General features: G+C 37.5%; 1 protein-coding gene across 1 annotated transcript; it reads left to right on the top strand.

Annotated features, from left to right (window-relative positions):
• The first annotated feature begins 933 nt into the window (after positions 1 to 933).
• Positions 934 to 22,676, top strand: LOC127422345 (flotillin-2). Its single transcript, XM_051665802.1, has 11 exons — positions 934 to 1,137; positions 1,983 to 2,064; positions 3,119 to 3,209; positions 5,712 to 5,835; positions 5,937 to 6,055; positions 13,514 to 13,627; positions 13,720 to 13,839; positions 14,144 to 14,358; positions 14,667 to 14,850; positions 16,580 to 16,729; positions 19,040 to 22,676. Exons 1-11 carry the CDS (start codon positions 1,089 to 1,091, stop codon positions 19,076 to 19,078), a joined length of 1,287 nt encoding a protein of 428 aa, XP_051521762.1. The 5' UTR covers positions 934 to 1,088; the 3' UTR covers positions 19,079 to 22,676.
• Positions 22,677 to 27,306: the final 4,630 nt, after the last annotated feature.

The following is a 27,306-nucleotide window of genomic DNA, read 5'->3' as shown; positions in this document are numbered from 1 at the left end:
GATCTAACATGAATTTTCTTGATAAAAATATGATCGTGCCTGGTAACGTGCATGTAAAATGGCTAGAAATAATATTTTAGCTTAGCGTAAAGCTGACAATTTACACAAGGTTTATTTCTATTTCTTCTGCTCCAAACTTACTTCAAATGTACTTCTCTGTCTGCTCGTATGAATGTAACGCATCATAAGAAAGTGTTTCACCGCTGTTCAAATGCACTTTGGATCGCATCATTTATATGTATAAATATTTTCCATCTGAAAGGACTAAATATTAAATGAAACAAATGACAATAAAATGAAAACTAATCTCTTCAGTAATCAAAATACTTTTTGAATGTAACTGTATTCTAATTACCAATTATTTAAATTGTAACTGTAGTGGAATACAGTTACTTATAGTTTGTATTTTAAATACGTAATCCCATTACATGTATTCCATTACTCCACAACCCTGTCTACCATGGTACTCTTTTCTTTGCAGTAATCATTCATTACTATGGTACTGTATCAAAGTGCCATGGTATTACCAAACACCACAGTACTTTTTGTAAGGGTAGGCTGATCACATGCCACGTCCATACTGTAAAATGTCGTCTAGACATGTGTCTTCAAACTTCTCAAATCAAAGCACGAAAAGATATTGTTTACTCTTTTGAAAACGACTAAAACATTATATAAATTGTGCAATGTACTCGATTTGTCCATATTGCTAATCTGTGAAAAGAGACTAGACATGAATACAGTCAGTATTTACACGAATCATGACAACACATCGGCGGTGCTTTGAAACCTACTAAGCGGCCTAACTAGACAGCGCTTTTAAGCGTTCGGGCGATCCAGACGAGTGCTCAGTAGTGCTGTCTAGTGCTGTTTAGGTACTCAGTTTTATAAGGTTTGACACGCAGCCATACACAATCACTCACCTCCCTTCCTTCCTTCTTGTGGTGGGCAGGGTTGCCTGTGTTGACAAACATTTATTCTCTTACTAGGGCGGTGGGCTCTTAAAAGGCCATTAGACAAACTGTTACAGATTGTTTGACGATATATGAATTCATAAGAAAGGAATTATTGTTAATTTAAATGCAAGTATGGGTTGCTGCTTGACTGTTGGACCAAATGAAGCGCTCGTTGTATCAGGTATCGTGATGGATGTGCGCTTGCTATAGCTAGTAATGAGGGTCTTTTTTTTATCTGTTTATGATTCCTGCAATTAAAATGTATTAAAGTTTATGTTTCAGTGTTTGCTTTCGCATGCATTGTGAATTATGAGGGAAATAATGTCAAATTGTCGTGCCTTAGCTTGCTAAATTGACGTTAGCTCAGCTTCCGCATTTGCACGAGTCATTCATCATCACTGTTTTTGATTATTTTTAGTCGCATATATATTCAATTTTCAAAAATTAAACCAATTTGCTGTCATAAATTTAAACGACGTTTTATTTGTTTAATTATTTTCGTATTGAAATGTGATTTTCAGTATAGCAAATAATTTCCTTCATGAATCGTTTGCTAGTTGTATCCTGGTACACTCTGAATTATTATTTAATATCTCTGAAATCCATTCATTACTGATTATGCTCATAGAAACAGCCACAGTATTGCTTCATAGTGATATATTGTGGCTAAACTGATTTTTGCCACAACCAAAAGTACCATGTCTTTATTTTTGGACATGTAGAATGGTAATACCTTGGCAATAATTTGTTCCCCTGTACCATGTTAATCTTTAAAATACCTAGGAGTATCATGTAAATACATGATGCTTAAATATTTAAACAGTGCCATGATTTACATCAAAGTACCATTGTATTGCCATCTGATACTATGGTACTGCCACTGTGCCTTTTTCTAGTTAATGTCAAGTTTAGTTCAACATTGACACTAATCATAATCTTGTAATGTTTGACTTTTTCAGTGGGGATTATCATTGCTGTTACACTGTTGTAGATTTGAATAGGTTGTTGTTTTTTGTTCATGTGCAGGTGCCTGTTGTGGGTCTGATGAAAAGACTTATGTGGTGGGAGGATGGGCGTGGGCATGGTGGCTTATATCCAACACTCAAAGGTAATGGCAGTCAAATAAGTAAAAGATCACAGGATCATATTTCACCATGTGCTGTGCTAACAGTAGTTAAAAGTTCGCTGTAATGCATGTTTGCTTGACCTTAGAAAGCTAAACGCTCCACCTTGTCAGGTGTGTTTGTCAAACCAGTTTGGCTGTGCATGCTTTATAGAGATCTTTAAAGATGACTTGAGATAACTTTAATCACATACATTCACTGTTGTTTAGAACAGTGTAGTGGATGCATTTCTTAATTTCCATGATCAGCTGAACTGGCTGATCTATGAGTTTGTCTATGGATCAGTCACACTTATCTGTTGAACATTTACTGAATGCATACTTCCTGTCAGCTACGACTGTTGTCCATGGCATCTGTTGTCCCATTGTTTGAATTCTGCAACGCTAACAATGTTTGAAAATCAGGTTTTTCTTGCTTTAACCATAGTTTACTTGTGATTTAAGGTAGAGGTCGACTGTTAGTGGATTTTGCAGAGAACAATGACTAAGGTGGTGAAAAGCTGATAACCGATTAATCAGCCGATCATTTTTAAAATCAGTTCATAGAATGTAATAACATTTTCTTAGTTGGCTAGACATAGAGGCCAGAGTAAAAAATCCCAATAAGAATCAGAAAAAAAAGAAGACTGGGTGCATAACGTAGGACTTTTAACACTAACACCGGGACTTTTATTTTGACGGAGCCATGGCTCTGTTGAAATGCTCTATTTTTAATATTTACCAAAATTAAGCTTTTTATAGCCTATATATTATTGTTATTCACAATATATTAAGTTGGACACACAATGTATGTGCTGACGAGGGATGTTTCCATATAGTAAAATTTTTCTTTGAATGCCCTCTCTTCAATATAAAAAAACGTAATTATCAGAGGAAAAACGACAACAAAAAAAACTATCGGCAACTATCAACAGATTTTTGCCAATCACATAGTTCCAAAAAGCAACTATCGGCACTGATTAATTAGTCAAACCGATATATCGGTCTACCTCTAGTTTAATAGTACGTTTGTTCACCCTCTGGTATTTTTTCTCACTAGAATTACACTAGAGATTATGACATTACAGCCAAAGTGTGAAGATGTGGAGACAGCTGAAGGAGTTGCCATCACAGTTACAGGAGTCGCTCAAGTAAGCATTGGCTAAGATTCTTACTATTTCTTACTAAGTATGATCTATATTCCTAAGAAATATTAAGAATATGGTATTGCTATTCTGAACATGGCAATTCTCTCCCAGTCCAACCACAGCTGTATTTGTTATTGTGTTATCACTTGTATTATTACATTTCTATAATGTATAAATTTGTCTTAAAATCTGGTTTGATCTTAATCTAAGTTACAATAATGGACAAAAACAATCTGTTTTAACTAATAACACACAAATCATTGTATTGTTCTTGTACATATTGAATACATCATTCAAACATTCACAGTGTAAGTTCGAAAATGTATAGGAACCCTTAGGCTAATGACATCAACAAAAGCTAATTAGAGTCAGGAGTTAGCAAACCTAGCATCCAATTAATGAAACGAGATTAGAGGTGTTGGTTAGAGCTACTTTGACAGTTTTACTTATAAAAAAGCACTCAAACATTTTGAGTTTGCTATACAGAAGAAGCATCTGCTGACGTGGACCGTGCCTTGCAAAAAGAGATCTCAGAAGACCTACAATCAAGAATTGTTGCTTTGCATAAAGCTTGAAAGGATTACAAAGTTATCTCGAAGAGCTTAGATATTCATCTGTCCACAGTTAGATAAACTGTCTATAAATGGAGATGATTTAGTACTGTGGCTACTCTCCCTAGAAGTGGCCGTCCAGCCAAGTACTCAAAGGGCACACAGCAAAACTTTCAATGAGGTAAAAAAGAAACCTTGAGTGACAGCTAAAGACTTGAAGGAATCACTGGAACTGGTTAACATCTCTGTTCATGAGTCTACCATACGGAAAACATTAAACAGGCATGGTGTCCATGGCAGGACACCACAAAGGAAGCTGCTGCTTTCCAGCAAAAACATTCCTGCCTGCCTGAAGTTTGCCAAAGGCCACCTTACAATCCACAACACTCCTGGGAAAATGTTTTGTGGACTGATGAAACTAAGGTTGAATTGTTTGGGAAGAACACACAGCCCTATGTATGGTGTAAAAACAGCACCACATACCAACATGAAAACATCATCCCAGTGGTGAATTACAGTGGAGGGAGCATCATGATTTGGAGTGGCCCAGTCAGAGCCCAGACCTAAGAATATGGCTTTGCTGAAGCAGTTCTGCATGGAAGAATGGTCCAAAATTCCTTCTGAACTTTGTGCCGGTCTAATCCATAGCTAGCGAAAACACTTGTTTGAGGTTATTAATGCAAAAGGAGGATTGACCAGTTATTAAATTCAAGGGTTTACCTACTTTTTCCACAGCACTGTGAATGTTCAATGGGATGTGTTCAATAAAGACATGAAAGACTATAATTGTTTGTGTGTTGTTAGCTCAAGCACATTGTGTTTGTCTATACTTGTGACTTTGATGAAGATGAAATCATATTTTATGACCAATTAATGCAGAAAACCGGCCAATTCCAAAGGGTTCGCATATTTTTCTTGCCTCTGTATATAGTGCAGCAGTCTGGTTCCATAAGTAAAAATCCTATTCATTTTCTTCATAAGGGAGTAGATTTTTTACAGTAACTTACAGTATAAACTAGAGCTAATAAAATCAATAGTTTTGTATTTTTCCATCGTTTTTAAATTCGATTACGTCATTTGCATTGGTTTGGTTCATGGCTTATAACTCTTCTCTGAAGGATTTTATGAAATCCCTATGGAAGAAATTAATGGGAAAAATACTTCTGGGACTAAGACGGTTGAAAAAGTGGACAGGCACTGTTACGCTCTGTTGTGTCATGCGTAACATAAAAGCATGTTTTTCCTGTAAAGTCCATTTATAATGCTAGTAAAGGTTTCTTAACCATTGTTGTGCTATTCTTTTAAGACTTCTATGTAAAGGCCCTTTCACATGTGAAATGAGTAACAACACTCTCGGATTGTGGGTTTCCTGTTGGGTCCAATATATTTGTCGCTGCCTCATCTTCTTTGTAATGCTCTTTGTAAAATCTGGTTTACATTGTGACAGATACATTGTCACGAAACAATCGCAAAACTTCAACTTCAAACGTTGGGATCCTTTGGACGGATATGCAGAGCTGCAGGTGCTACACACAGCCAGCACAATATTTTGCGAACCTCCCCTAAAATCTTACTTTAACCATTAGTTATTTTGCAACTAGAATAATGTATCTTGTTCTTCTGATGTTATCGTCCAATATTGTGTAATAGTATCTATCCTGCTTCCTTCTTATTACTTTATTGTGACTGGGTGGGCCATGTTTCTGAACACCAAATGGGTGTTGTTGACATGTTAAAGTGGGTGAACGTGTAAATGTTTGATGTAAAAAAAAAAAAGTTGCAGAAGTTCAGAACAAGTCATTTGTACCTCTTAGTTTCAATAAATATTTATTTTGGAATAGAGAGGAAGTTTTGAGGTATGAAAGTCACAGTATATTTACATAGTACACCATTTATATTTCAAAATAGCAATAGAAATTAAATTTTACATGAAAGAACCTCTTCTTTTTGTCAGGTCAAGGTTATGACTGACCATGACTTGCTGGCTGTTGCCTGTGAGCAGTTTCTGGGAAAGTCTGTCATGGAAATCAAGGCTGTGGTCCTGCAAACCCTGGAGGGACATTTACGTTCTATCTTAGGTTAATAAATTACTAACCTAAATTATAATAGCCTCCTTTAAAATAAACATATTTGTTTGTGACTCTGTGAAGCTAATGTTTTGTTGCTTTTATAACCACAGGAACCTTAACAGTGGAGCAGATCTACCAGGACAGAGATCAGTTTGCCCAGCTGGTGAGGGAAGTCGCAGCTCCTGATGTGGGTCGGATGGGCATTGAGATCCTCAGCTTCACTATTAAAGTGGGTAAACTGAGGGCCAGTGTGAATGCTGAATCAGTCACTTACCAAAGTACCTTCACTCTAGTCTTGCAGAGCTTGACGTTTGACTATCTGTATAAATTCTGGTCTACTTTGTAGCTTATATTTCCCCAGAATAACTTAAAAGGGGAAGAGATTGTCAGACCACTCACAATTTTGTTTTACGTGACATTTAGTAAAAAGGCATATACCACAATAATAGACCAGTGTGGAAAAAAATTAAATGTCATATATTTGCATTGTGCCTCAAACAAAACTCTGAATATCTTTCAAAGATTTAATGCCACATACCTGGCATACTTTAGCAAATCCAGAGATTAGTTCTTCCTCAAAAGAACTCATTGTACCAGCTACGAATGGGCATTTTGGTCATTTTGTCTACACGAGTACTCAAAAGGGGGAGATATATAAATATGTCAGACAGACGTCTTTGGCTGCTGTATTGCAAAAATGGGATATTCAGAATATAATGACTCATTTTGTAGACTTGGAATCGATGCCTTTTTCACGCATTGATAATAGGAAGATTTTCCTGATGATTATCATTACATATTGGGAAATATAAGTAGGGCTACCCTTGCACAATAGTCTTTGTCTTTTCAAACATGTTTCTCAACAAAAATTTGGTAAAGCGTGAGCAGCAGGGTAAATTAAAGGGGATCGCACACCGGATGTGTCTGATGGACGACATGTCGCATTCTAAAATTATTATTTAAAAAAATATATTTTCTATGAAAGTATGTACGCACGCACCGTGGGCTCGCCGTCTAGGGCTGGGTATTGATACAGATTTCCAGATTCTATGAGATTCTGATTCAAAAGCTCTCGATTTGATTGCGATTTTGATTCAATATCGATTCATATGGGTATATTTCAGTTACATTGTCCTTATTGCTGCTCATTAAAGAAATTCTCAGCTAAAGCTGTAAATAATACAGGGGACCTTCTTGGTACAATATTAAATTATAAATTTTTAGAGCTGTCTAAGTATTCCTTTAATGGCACTATTTTTTTTTTTTTTACGTCGTTAACGCACATCCTTATATGACCCTTATAATAAACCATGCATTGACCGTCGTGAAGAAGATGGTGGGAGACATGCTGAGACCTGTGCCAAGCATTTTATCAATTTAGCAAAGAAGGGGAACATTTAGAATGAAACAAGCACACAAAAAACACAGATAGTGCTCGTGACATGAACACCATATGAACACCTGCCTTGCACTGCGCACCAGAGTTTTAGTGCTGGCCAACGTGTCCAGGAATGATAAAGTTTGCTGGATAAATTGGGAAAATTTCCAGAAAATTCCACTCATCTTAATTCAGGTATTACACTAAATTACTTTGAATTCTGCTTGTAATATCATGTTTGTGCTTAGATTAAATGCAAGTATAATTAAGAGAAACGGTGCGTGTTTAAGTGCTTTCTTTTTCTTCTTTTACTTTTTGCGCTATATCATGCAATAATACACTGACATAGGCCTAATGATTAATGTGTCATTATACCAGAGCCTCTCCCACGAAATCCAAACACAAGTGGTCAAAAAAAGGAGCATAATACAATCAGTTATAATGGTGATGTCTCGCTTGTCCACTTCTGATTGAATCACCCCAAACAGGTGTGAGCCTTTCGTTTATGTTGTTTGTTTACATGTTATCATCAAGTAACTGTTCCGTTGAGTTTGTGCATGAATTTCAGGATCTACTCGCCTATTAATCAACCGATGCTCTAAAGGAAGAGTTTTAAACTGGCACGCGAGACGGGAATAATGCAGGCTGCTTTGAACTTCGCAAACTGTCGGGAAAGTCCTCCGTGGCAGCGCAAATAATTTTTGAATTTGTCAGACATTTCCAGCTAACGGAAACCCTGCTGTGTACAGTCTCCAAGGTTCTGTCACAGTGTCTCTGTAAATAGTGCGTTTGATAGTGCACAAGCCAGTGTAGAATAGCAGAAGATGCTGGAACCCTGCAGGTAATCTACACTGTTATTAGCCCATTTAATCCCACCGAATGGGGTGAAAGGTGTCTAAAAGGAGTTGTTGATGTATTTTACACAGAGTTGTCAATAGAGCTTTGTCACGGATTGTGATAACGCGTTTCCACCTTATTTAACAGCGTAAATCGTAATTTTTTTTTTAATATTATAATTTTTTTAAATATTGAATGTAAATTTAAAACATAATGCTTTGTGTTATATTACCCTGGTATTAGCTTTAAAAAATGAATTACCACAGCTGCGAGGGGGTTTCTATTACAGCTGCTGAGAGAGTGACAGTAAATGTGGCATCTTCTCCCATTTTACTGTCTTAATCCACTACTCTCTGTTTTTTTTCCTCTTCTGGAAAGTCATTCAAACGTAATAGTGGATTTTTTCTTTTAGTCTTGGAGCAAATGAGTAAGTGAAAATAATATTTGCTGTGAACTCCCATTCACTGCTGTCAAAGTTTACCCTGCAAACGTTTACTTCCGTGTTCCAAAACCCGGAGTGTGAAAAAGGTCTATTGTAAATGACAGTGAAGATTTTTTTTCCGCATGAGTGGTGCAAATAGTCACATGACCAGAGCCATTTAATTCCACTGGACTCCACTCCACATGTCTGTTAAAACACCATAAAAGGAAACAAATATGTCCTGTCATAATACACATACAACTAATATATATATATATATATATTTTTTTTATTTAATTTAATTTAATTTAATTTTTATTTTATTTACATATTTTGAATTGTGCTGTGTTCATTTTCTGTTGTAGGGTAGGTTGTGTGTAAATGACCGAAAAACAATAAATACATCTGAATGAAGCATATTTTGTGATTAATCGCAATTAAAAAAAAATATTGTTTGACAAATTTTATTTCATTATTAGTTTTTTAATTTTGGTCACATTTTAGATTTTTAAAAATGCACAAATGACATGCATTACATCAATAAATATATATATATATATATATATATATATATATATATATATATATATATATATATTTATTATCCCCTTTTCTCCCAATTTGGAATGCCCAATTCCCACTATTTAGTAGGTCCTCGTGGTGGCGCGGTTACTCACCTCAATCCAGGTGGCGGAGGATAAGTCTCAGTTGCCTCCGCTTCTGAGACCGTCAATCTGTGCATCTTGTCACGTGGCTCATTGTGCATGACACCGCGGAGACTCACAGCATGTGGAGGCTCATGCTACTCTCCGCGATCCACACACAACTTACCACGCGCCACATTGAGAGCGAGAACCACTAATCGCGACCACGAGGAGGTTACCCTATGTGACTCTACCCTCCCTAGCAACCGGGTCAATTTGGTTGCTTAGGAGACCTGGCTGGAGTCACTCAGCACACCCTGGATTCGAACTCGCGACTCCAGGGGTGGTAGTCAGCTGAGCTACCCAGGCCCCAATAAATATGATGTCTTAATATATGACAAATTGCAGATATTGTATTGCGTATATACAGTGCATTCAGAAAGTATTCAGACCCCTTCATTTTCTTTCATATTTTGTTATGTTGCAGCCTTATGCAAATAACTTTGCAAATTTATTAAGAATAAAAACTAAAATATCACATTGACATAAGTATTCAGACCTTTAACTCAGTACTTAGTTGAAGCACCTTTGGCAGCGATTACTGCCTCAAGTCTTTTTGGGTATGACGCGACAAGCTTTGCACATCTGGATTTGGGGATTTTCTGCCATTCTTCACTGCAGATCCTCTTAAGCTCTCTCAGGTTGGATGGGGACCGTCAGTGAACAGCAATTTTAAGGTCTCTCCAGAGATGTTTGATTAGGTTCAAGTCTGGGCTCTGTTTGGGCCTCTCAAGGACATTCACAGAGTTGTCCCTAAGCCACACTTGTATTGGCTTAGCTCTGTGCTTGGGGTCATTGTCCTGTTAGAAGGTGAACCTTCAGCCCAGTCTGAGGCCATGAGCACTCTGGACCAGGTTTTCATTAAGGATATCTCTGTATATTGCTGCATTCAGCTTTCCTTCAACCCTGACCAGTCCCCCAGTCCCTGCAGCTGAAAAACACCCCCACAACATGATGCTGCCACCACCATGCTTCACCGTTGGGATGATATTGTGCAGGTGATGAGCAGTGCCTGGTTTCCTCCAGACATGACACTTGGAATTGAGGCCAAACAGTTCAATCTTTGTTACATCAGAACAGAGAATCTTGTTTCTCACTGTCTGAGAGGACTTTGACTTTGCTTTTTTGCAAATTCCAAGTAGACTTTCATGTGTCTTTCACTGAGGAGAGGCTTTTGTGTGGCCACTCTTCCATAAAACCCAGATCAGTGGAATGTTGCAGTGATGGTTGTCCTTGTGCAAGTTTCTCCCATCTCCACACATGATCTCTGTAGCTCAACCAGAGTGACCATCGGGTTATTGGTCACCTCTCTTACTAAGGCCCTTCTCCCCCGATTGCTCAGTTTGGTCAGGCGACCAGCTCTAGGAAGAGTCCTGGTTGTTCCAAACTTCTTCCATTTATGAATTATGGAGGCCACTGTGCTCTTGGGAACCTTCAGTGCAGCCAATTGTTTTTTGTAGCCTTCCCCAGATCTGTGCCTCGACACAATCCTGTCTCTGAGCTCTGCAGGCAGTTCCTTTGACCTCATGGCTTAGTTTTTGCTCTGATATGCATTTTCAGCTGTGAGACCTTATATAGACAGGTGTGTGCCTTTCCAAATCATGTCCAATCAATTGAATTTGCCACAGTTGGACTCCATTCAAAGTGTAGAAACATCTCAAAGATGATCCAGAGAAATGGGATACACCTGAGCTAAATTTCAAGTGTCATAGCAAAGGGTCTGAATACTTATGTCAGTGTGATATTTCAGTTTTTCTTTTTAATAAATTTGCAAAGTGGTCAAAAATCTGGGTTTTTCTTTGTCATTATGGGGTATGGAGTGTAGATTGATGTGAGAAAAAAAATAATTTAAAGCATTTTAGCATAAGGCTGCAACATAACAAAATGTGAAAAAAATGAAGGGGTCAGAATACTTTCTGAATGCACTGTATATATTTTCTTACATGTTTATTGTTTACTTGCATAATTTGCATAATCTTAGCATCCGGAACCTTTTGAATTCAACACTGAATGTTTACTTTAAGATACTATGTGAATTCAAACTAAATATAATTAACACCTTATTTTTATAGGGCTAATTATTATATTCTGATGCTACAGTATAGCACTTTACTGAGTTGGGACATAGCTAGTAAAACATTTTCTTTCCAACTCAAAAGATATCATTTTTCTTTCATCAGGCTCCTAATGATTTACGCTAAGTAATAATTACTGTGGTTAGGTCAATGTAGATAGTCTTTTTTTTAAAACCTGCCACAGTTGTAGTAAAAATGTATAATACATTATTTTAAACTATAACATTTCTGTCAAAATACCATAGTTATTGTAACTACTGTAAAATCTTAATGTATCCAAGAGTGATGATTTTAAATTATTATTATTTATTTATTTTTTGGCACATGCAGTGTGTTTTTCCTCATTAGTGCTGAATAGAATGTCAGGGCTGTTCCGGCTGTTTGAGATGTTTGACTTCTTGTCTTCCTCAATAGGGCTTTAAACTAGAAATTTTCAGAATTCAAATAGGTCTTAAGTTTAGAAGTCTGCGCTATGATATCAAGGTAAGCCTTGTGATCAGCGCAGATAGTGAGGGAAGCCTGGTTGAAGCGCGTGCTCTAGAAATACACTACAATAGAGCAGAGCACATCACTATCGCGAGCTTCTGTTATGTCACGCACCATACTTACATGAAGACCAGGATTCAACTGCACCGCGCAAATGCATTTAAAGCATATCACGTGTCAAAGCCAGCTTTGGCATGTGCTTTACTTGAATCGATCTTAGGATTTATTAGAATCGACATCGAGATTGTTCAAATAAAGATCGCGATACACCAGAAAAATAGATATTTTTACCCACCCCTATCGCTGTCTCTTGAGCCTGCTCAGAAATCTGCAGCACCACGAAGCGTAACTCGCATAGTTTTCCATTAAATTTGACCCAAATCATTATCAAAGGACAAAGATTATTTACTCACATTATCAGTGGATCATATTATGTAAATGTGTTGTGTATATGCATCAGTTACAAAGTGTCTTTTTATGTTTGACAGCTTGAATGAAAACTCTTTAAAGATACATAAAGAGTTCTAAAATACCCATCCTATGTTGTTATACCTGTGCCTTGCGACCTGCTTCAGTAAATGTTACATCACCCCCTTGTGGTCTCCCAACGCTATTACGCCAGTCATTAAACAGAAGCGGAAAGCATGCATATTAGGCTTCTGATTTAAATGATGGCTAATGTTAATATATTGATGCCTCAAAAATGTATAGATAAATTAACATGCCGATCAATAATCGATATATATCAAGATTTTATGACATGCCTAATATTTTGTCATTATGTAAAGACTTGCTTGCCAGCTCAGTGAAAGAATGCTCAGAAGGCATATCTCTGGACAAAAGTTGTTAAGACCATTGAGTGGTTAGACCAGTCCTTACCCTGTTCCCCAAGATTTTGTCTTCTTGGAGATAAGTCTGTCCTACGTAAGGGGATTTCTAAAGCACAATCTGGTTTGGATATTGTGGGCTGCATTAATGCTGCAGGAATGATATTGAGAAAAAGAGATGGAGTAGTTTTCTGGGATACTTAGAGTACACTGTTCCTCTCTTTTTTTTGTGTAAGTTTTGAATTTTATATTTTCTGTTTTGTTTGTTTTTTTTGATGTAAGAGTTATTAAAAATCTGAAATAAAAAAGTTAAATGACCAAAAAAAAAAAAAAAGAAAGAGCGCATGTCTTTGCTCTTCCTTCAGGTTATCGTAATTATCTTATTAAGCACGCACCACTGTTTTTTTTTTTAAATTTTTATCTTGGCTGGCTAAACCGACTACCCTGGTGTGTTTGCTCGTCTCCAGAGTGTTAAGCGCTGTCTCTGCCCTGGACAGAAAGACACAGTGCACTGTGGTGGAGCTTGTTGCTGTGATGAATCAGACCGCAAAATACCACCGAAATCACGACATAATCAATCACAAAATTAAAAATAAGGCCCCTCTTTGACACGTTTGTGTATAGTCAGCACCAAATTTAGAGCATAGAGAACAATCACGGCACACATGATCTTTAGCGATCATCGTTTTCGTTGCCAGTTTGAGAAAGTGCCATTTTTGTGAAAAATATGTATCGGACATCCTTATGGACATGTGCTCTTATAGTACATAGCCATTGGTTGTTCAGTATAGTCATGATTTGATTTTTTTTTTTTTTTTTTTTTTGCTGCTCATGAAGTATTAATGCTGGAGTTTCAGCATAAAAGGAAACAGGAAACTTACACAGTGATATTAATCTAAACTGTTTTTATGTTAAGTATAATTTCCTAATCACTGCTGTACATTTGTTCTTCCTTACAGGATGTGTATGATAAGCTGGACTACCTGAGCTCTCTTGGGAAGACACAAACGGCTGCTGTCCAAAGGGATGCGAACATTGGGGTGGCCGAGGCAGAGAGAGATGCAGGGATTAGAGTAAGAGACTTGTGGCTTCACTCTCTCTAGTGCTGATGCATTTATCCAATAAATGTGAGATGCTCATTAGCTTCTGTGTTTTTCCTGATCAGGAAGCTGAAATGAAGAAAGAAATGATGGATGTCAAGTTCTTGGCAGACACTAAAATGGCCGACTCCAAGAGAGAGTTGGAGCTGCAGAAAGCTGATTTCAATCAAGAAGTGAACACTAAGGTTGGGTTTGATTTCTCTCATTTTTTTATCCAGGGTCATCAGCTGGTCACCAAGACCGAATATTCGTTGGAAACAAGATTTTGAACAGAAACAAATGATGCCTTTGGACCTTCTCACACCGTGATGAACAAAGCTCTCGCAGAGCTGTTTGGTCGTCTTGTTTTCTACTCGTCAATCAGCGCCACAGAAGTGAATTTGGTTATCATTTAGCCCAACAAAGATTAATTTGGGTCTTGGTGTGAGTAGACCTTTCGTCTGAGATGACAGTGATAGTAAACTTGTGACTTGTGTATCTTCCACACAGAAAGCTGAGGCACAGCTGGCCTATGAACTGCAGGCAGCTAAAGAGCAGCAGAAGATCCGATTAGAGGAGATTGAGATTGAGGTGGTACAAAGAAAAAAGCTGATCACTATTGAGGAGAAAGAGATTGAAAGGACAGAGATGGAGCTGGTCGCTACGGTTAAGCGCCCTGCTGAGGCTGAGGCCTACAAAATGCAGCAGCTGGCTGAAGGGCAGAAGTGAGTGTGTTTGGATTTACCTGAAATATGTTTATCTGGCTAATATTACAAACACAGTTTTACGTTTCTAATTTAGTAATTTATTAGTTATTGAGTGAATCTCACAAAACCTGTCAGAAACAACGGGTCACTTTTCACCCCAAAAATCACAAGAAAGAAATAAGAAATTATGTTTTGCTTAAAACATTCTTTGCATGGTAACATACCCAAATAGTGCATCTGATTAATAAAATACCCATTATGTGTGTGATGAATTTATCTGTTACACTGACTGAAATTAATTGTAATGTATTTGTGCCATTGTACAGGTTGAAGAAAGTTCTGACTGCTCAGGCAGAGGCAGAGAAGATCAGGAAGATTGGAGAAGCCGAGGCCATCTCTATCTCATCTGTGGGAAAAGCCGAGGCAGAAAGAATGAGGCTGAAGGCAGAGGCCTACCAGCAGTACGGAGATGCTGCCAAGACTGCACTCGTCCTAGAAGCACTGCCCAAGGTGAAGGAACTTTTTCTGGTTGTTTGTTTAACAGAGATGGCTTATGATTAGTTAACCCTTGGGTACTGTTCATTACAGGCCAACACCTTTACTGTTCTTGGTCAAATTTGACCCGGATAAGGTAATAATATATTGAATAGGGTTAGGATTTTTTATAAAGAAAATTAATTTCAATAAATTCTTTTGCTTTTCATCTGGAATTCGATGGTATTTAGACTTAATTCGAGATATATTAATTTCACTTCTGTAAAAAATTAAGAAAATATTAGATTGTGTCAGGCTTTTGGAGCATTTGCTGCCATCTGGTGAAAAAATAAAAACATAACCTAACATGAAATAACACTTAATTCCAGTAGGTGGCTATAGTGATTCATTGATTTAGATGGGCCTAGTCTCTGTTACCCAATGTTGAAACAAACTTAATTAATTTCTAGATGCATTCACAAGTTATGAATTTGGATATATACTTAGACATCATCAAAGACTATTATTTGCCAAAGTTTAGCTTTTTTGTTTTTTAAACCACTTGTTTTGAAGTGCCAGTTCTTGCGATAAAGCTACATTATGCTCACAGTCAAACCGGAGGTATTATAAAGAGAAGACATAAAGCATTTTGTTATCTGTTATTTATTTCAGACATCAAACATCAAAATTAAATTTCTCAATAGAGTAAATAAATAAAAATGTCAATAAAACAAACAGCAATAAACTGATATGAACAGCAATATTACAGTTTGTGTACAAACAGAAGACTTTGCAGTGGCAAATTTGCATTTTTTGCAAACATCAAAAAAATTCAAATCAGTGACGTGAACAGCAGTAATCTGGGGTCAAACTCTGACTTTGATCTGTATGTGCGTGTGTGTATGTGTGCGTGCATGCTGCATTGTGGCTGATTGATATTTGACAAAATAAAAAAAAAAAACAGCTCTGCATTGTAGTCTCACAAATTCATTCCTGTGTATGTGTGTTTGTATGTTCTGCATTGTGGATGTGCTAGAGTCTTTCCCCATCATTGGGTGTTTCGCATTATGGCTGATTGATTGATTTTATTTGATAAATAAAATTAAAAAAAATGCTCAGTGTTATAGCCTCACCCATTCATTTCCTAAGCCGGTTCAAATTTGACCCGGACCAGTAAGTGTCACTCAAATCAAGTCCAGTTTTTTTGTTTTTTGTGTGATCAGATGGCAAGTAGAGGAAAGGTCACCAAGCCTTGTGCCACTCCAATGAAGTAAACCATTTTTAATTTGAAAAAGAAAAGTGAAATAGCTCAAAAAATGACTCGAACAGTAAAGAAGGGTTAAATAGAAAATGTATTATTTGGAATAGGGATGTCAAAAGCACTGGTACTTCAGTGCCAAGTCTATACTAAAATAAAATAAAATAAAATGCATGTTATTAATCAATAATATGTTAGTAATCAAACAATTGACAGAAGACAGAAAAACACTCCTCTTAAATTATTTCAGCTTATGACTGTTTAATTGAATAATTACTATCACGTTTAGTGTATCACGTTAGCATATTAATGCTGTGGTATCAAGCATCACGATTTAGTACAATTTCACTTGCATTGGTATTGACTTCTGATATTTTGGTATTGTGACAACCATATAAGTATGTAATTAATCTCCAATGCAGTTTGACAGGGTCTGTATTGATATTTAATGCTTTGCTATTTGTCACATTGTGATTTTCTAACTGTCCTAATGTTCATCACACGCAGATCGCTGCCAAAGTGTCGGCTCCTCTGGCCAAGACCAATGAGATTGTTATTCTGAGTGGGGAGGGCAGCCGTGTGACTGGGGAGGTGAACAGGCTCCTAGCCGAGTTGCCCGTGTCCATTAATGCACTTACAGGTGTTGACCTGTCCAAGGTGAGAGTGCAGGTTAAATCACGCACGTGATTTAATCAGCTATTGACTAAAACTCTGTGAAGTACACCAGGCCTTTAAGACAAAACAGTCATATGCTTTTTTTGGCCAACTGTTTTTCTTTTTAGATGGGCAATTCACTTGTTTTTCACTTGGCAATTGAATGTTTTAAACATTAAACATTTTCCTGCCTTCTGAATGGGTAAAAAAGCATGCTGTGCCAATGTTTCAGTTCATGTGTGAATCTCACAAAATCTGTCAAAAATAGCCTGGGTCATATTTCACCCCTATCACCCCTAAAGAAAAAACAAAACAATATTTTTATAATTTTCATCAATATTTTATCAATATTATTTTCATGACAATTAAACCAGAACTAAAATTTTCAGCACTTTAATGTGAAAAATGTTTTTTTATTATTATTATTATTATTTAAATTATAAAGCACAGTATTTATACATTATGTGAGGATTGCACTTTAATAAAAATACCATTGGACAGGATTATTTTAATTACAGTATTACAATAAATAAATAAATACAATTTACATAGTCATCAAAATATTTTGTTTTTGCAGTACAGCACCAGAAATGGTCCACCACATTGTTTTCAGAAAACTTAATAAAAATAGATTCAAAACAGTGATATAAATGAAATACAAACATCTACAGGTGGCATTTTAAACATGATTACATTTGATAATATTTATTATTAATTATTAATACTGTAAAAAGTGATGTGTTTGTAGAACTTAAAGAAATTAAGTTTGCATTGCTGTTTTAAGTAAATTATTTTTCATTTTAAGGAAATTAACTGAACTTAAATGTCAATCTGCCATGACTTTTACATATTAGCTGTACGTGTTTCATATGATTTTACATATTCAATAAATACATAAATTAAGTCACTTTAAGAAGATTCCTTAAACTCTGTCAACTTACACTAGTCTTATGAATATTGCTTCCTTTATTAAAATGGTTTTAAACTGTTATATTCTGAGCTCATGTACATTTCTATAAACATACAGTATATTTCATGGAAAGCAATGTGCTTGTTGTCTTAAAACAATAATATCACATTTTTACTCATCACATGAACGCAAGTTCATTAAAATGGCACGCACTGACCTCGACACTTGCTACATTAAACACGACAAGGGAAACAATCAACAAACTGATAATTTTATTAGAGAAACAAACTCATCCTGACATCGCAAAAAAACAAATGACCTACCATGACTGTGCTTGTGATAATATGATAACATGTTTTACTTCCTTAAATTTAAATTCAAATTGCAATTCTACTAGTCTCATGTAGCCAGACCTATGAATACATCTGGGGCCTATAGCTGCTTCAGTTGGCCAAGAGCTGCCCATATAGACAGGAAAAGCCATCTAACTGACATGTGAAGCGACCAATAACAGTCGTTTTCTCATTACGGGGTGATTAGGGGCGTGGTTATCGTAGATGTATCATACCATAATAAAAGACCGACATGGGGAAAAAATAATTTATTTAATGCCGCGTGACTCTCCGCGAGTGATTGCACAGAAAACACACAGGAGAATTGCAGAAATAGGGTAGAGAGTCTAAGGGCCGCACAGAAAATCTCATTATAGAGAATTTCACAGACATGACTAAGTTAATAAAGCAGAAAATGCAGCTCTGGTCGTGGATATCAGCTTTACTTTTTGCTACGTGCCTTAAACAGAACTCTTGAGTATCTTAAGAAGATTTGATGTCACTAACCTGGCAAACTTGGGCAAATTCTCTGATTATTTCATCCTCAAAAGCGCTCATACTATCAACATGGAACCTTCCAGGTGGATTGATGAAACATCCTGTGTCCGTCTACTCGCAGAAGTTTCATCAAACCAGCCAATCAGATTTGTGCTGAGTTGATCGAGAAAGCGTTTTCCAGTGTTGTGTGCTGTAAGCATTAGACGGGCATGCCGTCTGAGGCTAAGACTACAATTCTACAACATTTTTGCTACCTCAATTCAAATTCAGTGCAAATTCAGGAATTGAATTGGTTTTCTTCATTCAATTATGAATGGGGCACAACCCTGGTAATGTGAATTTGGTAATGTGCTTAATTGTAACAAAAATAATGTCACAATGCAAAATCTTAATGGTCCTAAAAGCAGGCTTTGTGTTCTGAATGCAAACTATAATGTCTTGTTTTTTATTTATTTTTATTATTGATTGAAACATGACCCAGGCATTTCTTTGTGAGATTCACCTGCATAATACATATCAATAAGCTGGCAGTAATTTTTAATAATTAATAATATTTAACTTCTAATTCTACAGATCCCTCTGTTGCAGAAGTTGACAGATGCTCAAGCATGAAGCCATTAAGTTCTGTCTCCTCCATGATATGTTGTATGCACTCACTGAAACTGCCTTTAGACTACTTGGAAGATCCTCTCTTTTTTTTTTTTTCTTTTCTTTTCTTTTATAAAATGGAAAAACAAAAACCAAACAGGTAGATTTTTGATACCTCTGGTGCCTTAATGTTTTATAGGACCAGAATATCTGCATGCACTGCTGCTCCCACATTCCACAATTCCTATTTTATTTTTACATCATTTGGAAACATGTATGTCCTTTTTTGTTTCACTTTATTGTGTCATCATGCTAAATTATCATTTTAAGCTATTACAACACTATATACTTTATTTTTCATCTTAACACTGCAGTAACACTTGATATGGTAAGTCAGCTTTAGATTACAATCAAATCTTTTTTTGTCTGTCCAAACTCTATCAATGCTTTTTAATTGGTTGTAGGGCATATATCTAGCTACTGTGCAGATCCTGCCATAATTTTTAACATTCAGGAAGCCATTGATCTTGTAGGTTGTAGAGTAGCAAGTAACATTTTAATGTACTACTGAGCTCTCTGGCAATAGCATTGCCTAATTATCAGTGTCATATTACCGTACGTTTCCACTGGCACGTTGTGAGCTGAGCATGTGTTTTCAATTCATTCATACGGTAGCCGAGTTCCACACTCGTGAGGGGAATTGTGGGATTGACAGAGGCGCGGAGCAAGCTGCCGTGTGCTGCGTCTGAAACTGCGTACTGTATTTGATGAAGGATGCACATCTCGGCTGGCAAAACAGTACGTTCTTTTAGTAGTATGAATAGATTTCGGACATACTTCATCTGAGGTGACCCGAATATGTAACGTAATAACAACAATCATGAAAACTATCTGCTTTGGTTTTGTTTGATTTTTTTTTTTTTTTTTTTTTTGGATTTTCTCCCCTTTTCTCCCCAATTTGGAATGCCCAATTCCCAATGTGCTCTAAGTCCTCGTGGTGGCGTAGTGGCTCGCCTCAATCCGGGTGGCGGAGGAAGAATCTCAGTTGCCTCCGCGTCTGAGACCGTCAGTCCATGCATCTTATCACGTGGCTTGTTGAGCGCATTACCACGAAGACCTATTGCGCAGGAGGCTCACGCTATTCTCCGTGGCATCCACGCACGTGCCCCACCTGAGAGTGAGAACCACATTATAGCGACCACGAGGAGGTTAACACAACGTGACTCTACCCTCCCTAGCAACCGGGCCAATTTGGTTGCTTAGGAAGCCTGACTGGAGTCACTCAGCACACCCTGGATTCGAACTTGCAACTCCAGGGGTGGTAGTCAGCGTCTTAACTTGCTGAGCTACCCAGGCCTCCTCTGCTTTGGTTTTGTTAAACAAGCACAATTTAAGTACAAGGAACAATTATCTTGGTATATATATATATATATATATATATATATATATATATATATATATATATATATATATCACTTACAGTTGAGAAGAGGTGTCCGCCTCACAATTCACCGCCATTCCTTGTAAATCCAGTGTTTTGAATGTGACTTCGCATCAGCTCCTGAGGGATTATGGGATCGTTAAGTATCCAGTCGATCCGCACTTAAAAATCTTGTCGGAAGTAGTAGGCCATCCAGGTATTTCTTTCTTTCTGCTTTATGAATACTGTGGATTCGGACATACTGCTCGATTGGCATACTGTTTCTGGCATACTGTATATAGTAGAGAAGTATGGATATTCTGACTCAGCGCTGGTGAATGGGTTTGAGCAGATTTCTTCAGCACAAGTGGAAACGCAGCGTTACCATATGTTTCCACTGGTGCGGAAAAACTCTGCTCATCTCCGCTCAACATGCTAGACAGCTACCGCTTTGGGGGGTGTTTGTAATATGCAAAGCAGGTGTGTATGTCTCTCATTGTTTTCAGTACACGAGCAATAATATAATTTTATATGTGTGCAATTACAATTGGAAAGATGCCAGCTTCATTTCTGAAATGCCCACATTGTACAAACAGTGTTGATTTATTACACTTATCTAGCCACAATGAATGTAATGGAGACTTCATGCCTTGAAACCTCTTTGAAGTCAGAAATAAACATAATGATGTGATTAAAGCATTGAATCCAGCAGAATCTCCAGCATTAAAGGCATATTTTAAAGCGCTTATGACAGATTTTAAAATGAACGCTTTTTCCGTGGCACTGTCAATCCCACAATCCACTTCAAGAGCGTGGACCTCGACTTCCATAGGAATGAATTGAAAAAGCTCGCTCACCTTCACTCACAACGCACCAGTGGAAACGTACAGTTAGAGTCAGCCAGGCACTCCTCTTACTTTTAAATGTTACAGGCACATAGATAGACATGTCCTTTTTAAACCGTTTTAGCTACAGATTTTTGTGTACGTTTTCTGAGCTCATCAATAGTTCGAATTACTCTTTGGTACTATTTATGCCTGTACATTTTTATAATATTGGATTGTATATGTGTTTTGTTTTGTTTAATTTATAATCATTTTTGACAATTGTAGGACAAAATTTGTTTAGTCAATTTTGAGCATGAGGAGCAAAGACTTTATTTAAAATGTAGTTATGATTAGATTTATAATTTGTTGTTAGCAGACTCTGATATGGCTGTCTGGATACCCGGATATCCAATTCAGTGCTGTTGGTAAAGTTTCTTGTAAACAGAGTTGAGCCATTTTTAAGATAGTTTTGTATCGTTGATAACAGCCATACATTGCAAAATCTTTCTAGAATATTAACACAAGTTACACTAGATACTGTAAATGTTAATATCTGAGAAATTCAAATCACCCTTTATGGACCATACCGTCCTGTGCTGTGGTAGTTTATCTAGTTTGTGTACTTCTTTGTCACTGTGAAAGTTACATTACCTCGTTTTTTTTGTTTTGGCTAAGAGTGAGTGGCAGTTTGCAGTAGAGATTTCTATATGTTTGTACCTTTATTCTGCTGTGTTTAGTAGTACTGTGAAAGGTTTATCACACTAATGAAAACACCAAATGACAAAGCTAAGAGATCACACTCCTATTTGTAAAATGAAGAAAAAGTTCATAGTTGTAAACAGTTGTTTTCATTTGCTTTAGAAAATTATTCGTTATTTAATTATTTATTTTTTGCATGAACAATATGCCCTGACATTTGTGTTCTTACTGAAACAGGTACAATAATGAGTTAACACAGTTTAGCTTTTTTGTTAAATTGCCTATTTGAAATACAAGTACTGTAACTCGTAACACTATTTTGAGGATTATATTATGTTTGCTTAAGAAATGTTTAAGCCACGCCCTATTTAACCATTTAGCATTATTAGAGCAACAGAGACTGTTCAGTTTATGTGCTTTGTATGGCATTGCTAATGAGATGCACTGTATAACTGTGTATTGGATAAACACTATAGGAGTCCTAAAACTGTATGGCAGGATAAAGGTGAGATGTGCTTTTGCTTCAGTGGGTTAAATAACACACAAACTAACCCAAAATATGCTATTGAAAATATAGGGGGAATTTGGTAGTTTTATACATACTCTTTACACTGATTTAAATCAGCATGTTTATGGTGCATGTATTTCCAAATGTAATAAATTTAATGTGAACATGTTTCTGTCCATGTCCTTTCATTCCATTAAAGTGCACATGTAATATGAGTAATGTTGAGTGGATATCATGAAAACATACGGTTGGTTAAGTTTGCCTATTATTTTCTGTCAAAATAAGCATTTCTGATCTCATGAATCACTAAAAGGGATAGTTCACCCATGAATGAAAATTCTCTCATCATTTACTCACCCTCATGCTATCCCAAATGTGTATGACTTTCTTACTTCTGCAGAACATAAACAAAGATTTTTTTATTTTTATTTAGCTCTGTAGGTCCATGCAGTGCAAGTGAATGGTGGCCAGAACTTTGAAGGTCCAAAAAGCACATAAAGGCAGCATTAAAGTAATCCATACCATTTCAGTGGTTAAGTCCATATCTACAGAAGCGATATAAGTGTGGGTGAGAAACAGATCAATATTTAAGTCCTTTTTTACAATAAATTCTCCTCGCCCAGTTGATGGTGATATGCACAAATAATGTGAAACGCCAAAAACAAAAGAAGAATGTGGAAGTTAAAGTGGATATTTATAGTAAAAAAGGACTAAAATATTGATCTGTTTCTCACCCACACCTATCATATCACTTCTGAAGATATAGATTTAACCACTGGAGTCATATGGATTACTTTTATGCTTTTATACTTTTATATGCTTTTTGGACCTTCAAAGTTCTGGTCACCATTCACTTGAAATGTATGGGCCTACAGAGCTGAGATATTCTTCATTTGTATTCAGCAGAGAAAGAATACCATACACATATGGGATGGCATGAGGGTGAGTAAATACATTTTCATTTTTGGTAGACCTCTAGACCCATATGACTTTCTTATGTGGAACACAAAAGAAAAAATAAATAATATTCCGAATACAATGGCAGTTGATAGGGACTCACTTTACAGCTGATGTGTGTACTCTTTTTTTGATGTTCAAATACTTTCTCCTGTCCCATCTTAAAGGTGCTATAAGTGATTTATTTTAATGTAAAAGTATGCAAAAAAATGTCCTACCCCTTAAAGATATGAATTAAATAAGTGTCCTGGGATATCTCGCGTGACAGCTGTAGACTTTGTAAACAGCAAACAAAAAAGTGTCTGCAGACCGTGGACATTGATGCTTTTCACCTGTCAATCATTTTGCCTGTTCTCATAGTGTTGTATTTGAAGCAGATCATTGAGGCTATGATTCATAATGTTTGTCAGTTGGGGGCACTATTGTGCCATTGTTGAATTTGACAGCCACAGGAACAAACAATGCTACTCTTTTGCTCGGTTTTGGTCTTAAAATCATCTGTGGAGGGCGGGGTTTTGGAATGAGGGGGCATGGCTAATCCAACAGCTCAGTCACGTGAAAGCTTCAGAATGCTAAAATTTCTTACAGCACCTTTAATATGCCAAAACAATAAATTTTGTGCTGTGGTAGAAAAATGACACACTTTAACTTAAAATCTTAAAAAAGCACCCAAAAGTATCATAAAGGTAGTCCATGTGACAAGGTTTTCACTGAAAAAGAACTTTTGGGTTGTTTCTCACCATATTGTATGCCTTCAGAAGACTTGGAATTTGATGCATGAGTCATATGGACTGTTTTTATGATACCTTCGGATACTTTGTTGATCTTTAAAGTGAGTCCCTATCAACTACCATTGCAAAGATGGACCGGAATATTCATTTACATTTTAACTGTTTGTGTTCTGCTTAAGAAAGAAAGTCATACAGGTTTTGAATGACAAAACAAAGCCATAGCGGTACACTAGCGAAGAGACCAGAGGCCGTTCTTTTTGAATAGATGTTTATAGAGAAGATTCATGAGTATGCTGAATAAACTGCTTTTGTGTGGAAACAGCTCATCACTTCAGAATCAGAATGAGCTTTATTGCCAAGTATGCTTACACATACAAGGAATTTGTCTTGGTGACAGGAGCTTCCAGTGTACAACAATACAAAAACAATACAAAAACAGCAGCAAGACATAGATAATAATAAAAAATAAAAAAATAATTATACACATACGTACAGACACACACATACATACATACACACATACACATGGGTAGTGCAATACAATCTGTTATGTACAGTGCAAATGTTTTTTTTTTTTCTTTTTCTTTTTTTTTTCAGAGGAATGTAATGGCAGAAGACGTTGGATGTGTTGGATAAATATAAAAAAGACTAAACTGTGTATTGCACATAGTTATTGCTCAATGGGGCAATTTAACTGTTCATGAGATGGATAGCCTGAGGGAAAAAACTGTTCCTGTGCCTGACGGTTCTGGTGCTCAGAGCTCTGAAGCGTCGGCCAGAAGGCAACAGTTCAAAAAGGTAGTGGGTAGGGTGAGTGGGGTCCAGAGTGATTCTTCCAGCCTTTTTCCTCACTCTGGAAGTGTATAGTTCTTGAAGGTGGGGCAGGGGGCAACCAATAATCCTCTCAGCAGTCCAAACTGTCCTTTGTAGTCTTCTGATATCTGATTTTGTAGCTGAAACAAACCAGACAGTTATTGAAGTGCAGAGGACAGACTCAATGACTGTTGAGTAAAACTGTATCAGCAGCGCCTGTGGCAGGTTGAATTTCCTCAGCTGGCGAAGGAAGTACAACCTCTGCTGGGCCTTTTTCACAATGGAGTCAATGTGGGTCTCCCACTTCAGGTCCTGTGAGATGGTAGTGCCCAGGAACCTGAATGACTCCACTGCTGCCACAGTGCTGTTCAGAATGGTGAGGGGGGGTCAGTGTTGGGGTGTTTCACCTAAAGTCCACAGTCATCTCCACCGTTTTGAGCATGTTCAGCTCAAGGTTGTTTTGACTGCACCAGACAGCCAGCTGTTTAACCTCCCTTCTGTATGCAGACACATCATCATCTCGGATGAGGCCGATGACAGTGGTGTCGTCTGCAAACTTCAGGAGCTTGACAGAGGGGTCCTTGGCGATGCAGTCATTGGTGTAGAGGGAGAAGAGTAGTGGGGAGAGCACACATCCCTGGGGGCACCAGTGCTGATTATACAGGTGCTAGAAGTGAGTTTCTCCTGTCTCACAAGCTGCTGCCTGTCCATCAGAAAGCTGGTAATCCACTGACAGATAGATATGGGAACAGAGAGTTGGTGTAATTTATTCTGGAGTATAGCTGGGATGATGGTGTTGAAAGCTGAACTGAAGTCCACAAAAGGATCCTTGCATATGTCCTTGGTCTGTCCAGATGTTGCAGAATATGATACTATGTTGACTGCATCATCCACAGACCTGTTTGCTCGATAAGCAAATTGAAGGGGATCTAGAAAGGGTCCAGTGATGTTCTTCAGGTGGGCCTACACCAGTCTCTCAAATGATTTCATGACCACAGACATCAGGGTGACAGGTCTGTAGTCATTAAGTTCTGTGATTTTTGGTTTCTTTGGGACAGGAATAATGATTGAGCGTTTGAAGCAACATGGGACTTCACACTGCTCCAGTTATCTATTGAAGATCTGTGTGAAGATGGGGGCCAGCTGGTTAGCACAGGATCGAAGACACGCTTCCTCGTCTTTTGTTTCCGAAAGATGCGGCTCACATCATCTTCACAGATCTTAAGTGCAGGTTGATTAGCAGGAGGGGGGAGGAGGGGGGTTGCAGGAGGTGTTGGTGTTTGTGTGAAGTGAAGGTCAGAGTGGGTGTGGGGTGTGAGATTGGGCCTTTCAAATCTGCAGTAGAACACACTCAGGTCGTCAGCCAGTTGTTGGTTCCCTAGAGGGTTGGGGGTAGGAGTCCTGTAATTTGTGAGTTGTTTCATGCCACTCCACACTGATGCAGGGTCGTTAGCTGAAAACTTGTTTTTCAGCTTCTCAGAGTATCTCCTTTTAGCCACTCTGATTTCCCTGTTCAGTGTGTTCCTGGCCTGATTGTACAAGACTTTATCCCCACCCCTGTAAGCATCCTCTTTGGCCTGACGAAGCTGCCTGATCTCTGCTGTAAACCACGGTTTGTCGTTGTTGAACTTTAAATAAGTCCTAGTAGGAATGCACATAACCTCACAGAAACTGATATATGATGTAACAGTATCTGTGAGCTCGTCCAGGTCTGTGGCTGCAGCCTCAAAAACACTCCAATCCGAGCATTCGAAGCAGGCTTGTTGTTCCCGCTCTGCATCATTGGTCCATCTCTTTACAGTCCTTACTACTGGCTTGGCTGATTTTAATTTCTGCCTGTAGGTTGGAAGAAGATGAACCAGACAGTGATCAGAGAGTCCCAAAGCTGCTCTTGGGACAGAGCGATATGCATTCTTTATTGTTGTGTAGCAATGATCCAGTATGTTCCTGTCTCTGGTGGGGCATGTGAAGTGCTGTTTGTATTTGGGCAGTTCACATGTGAGATTTGCTTTGTTAAAATCCCCAAGAATAATAATAACTGAGTCTGGGTATTGTTGTTCCATGTCTGTGATCTGATCAGCCAGCTGTTGCAGCGCTGTGTTCAAACGCGATATACACACTCACCAGAATAAATGAGGAAAACTCCCGCGGCGAGTAGAAAAGCTTACAGTTAATAAAGAGCGCTTCCAAATTAGGACAGCACATCCTCTTTAACGTTGTTACATCTGTACACCAACTTTCATTAATATAAAAGCATGTTCCACCGCCTCTCGTTTTCCCCGTTAACTCCGTGATGC

The sequence above is a fragment of the Myxocyprinus asiaticus genome, chromosome 31 (genome assembly GCF_019703515.2).
Source record: "Myxocyprinus asiaticus isolate MX2 ecotype Aquarium Trade chromosome 31, UBuf_Myxa_2, whole genome shotgun sequence".
NCBI classification, from domain to species: Eukaryota; Metazoa; Chordata; class Actinopteri; order Cypriniformes; family Catostomidae; genus Myxocyprinus; species Myxocyprinus asiaticus.
The sequence above is the reverse complement of the archived record's forward strand: the minus strand, read 5'-3'. Positions and strand labels throughout refer to the sequence as shown.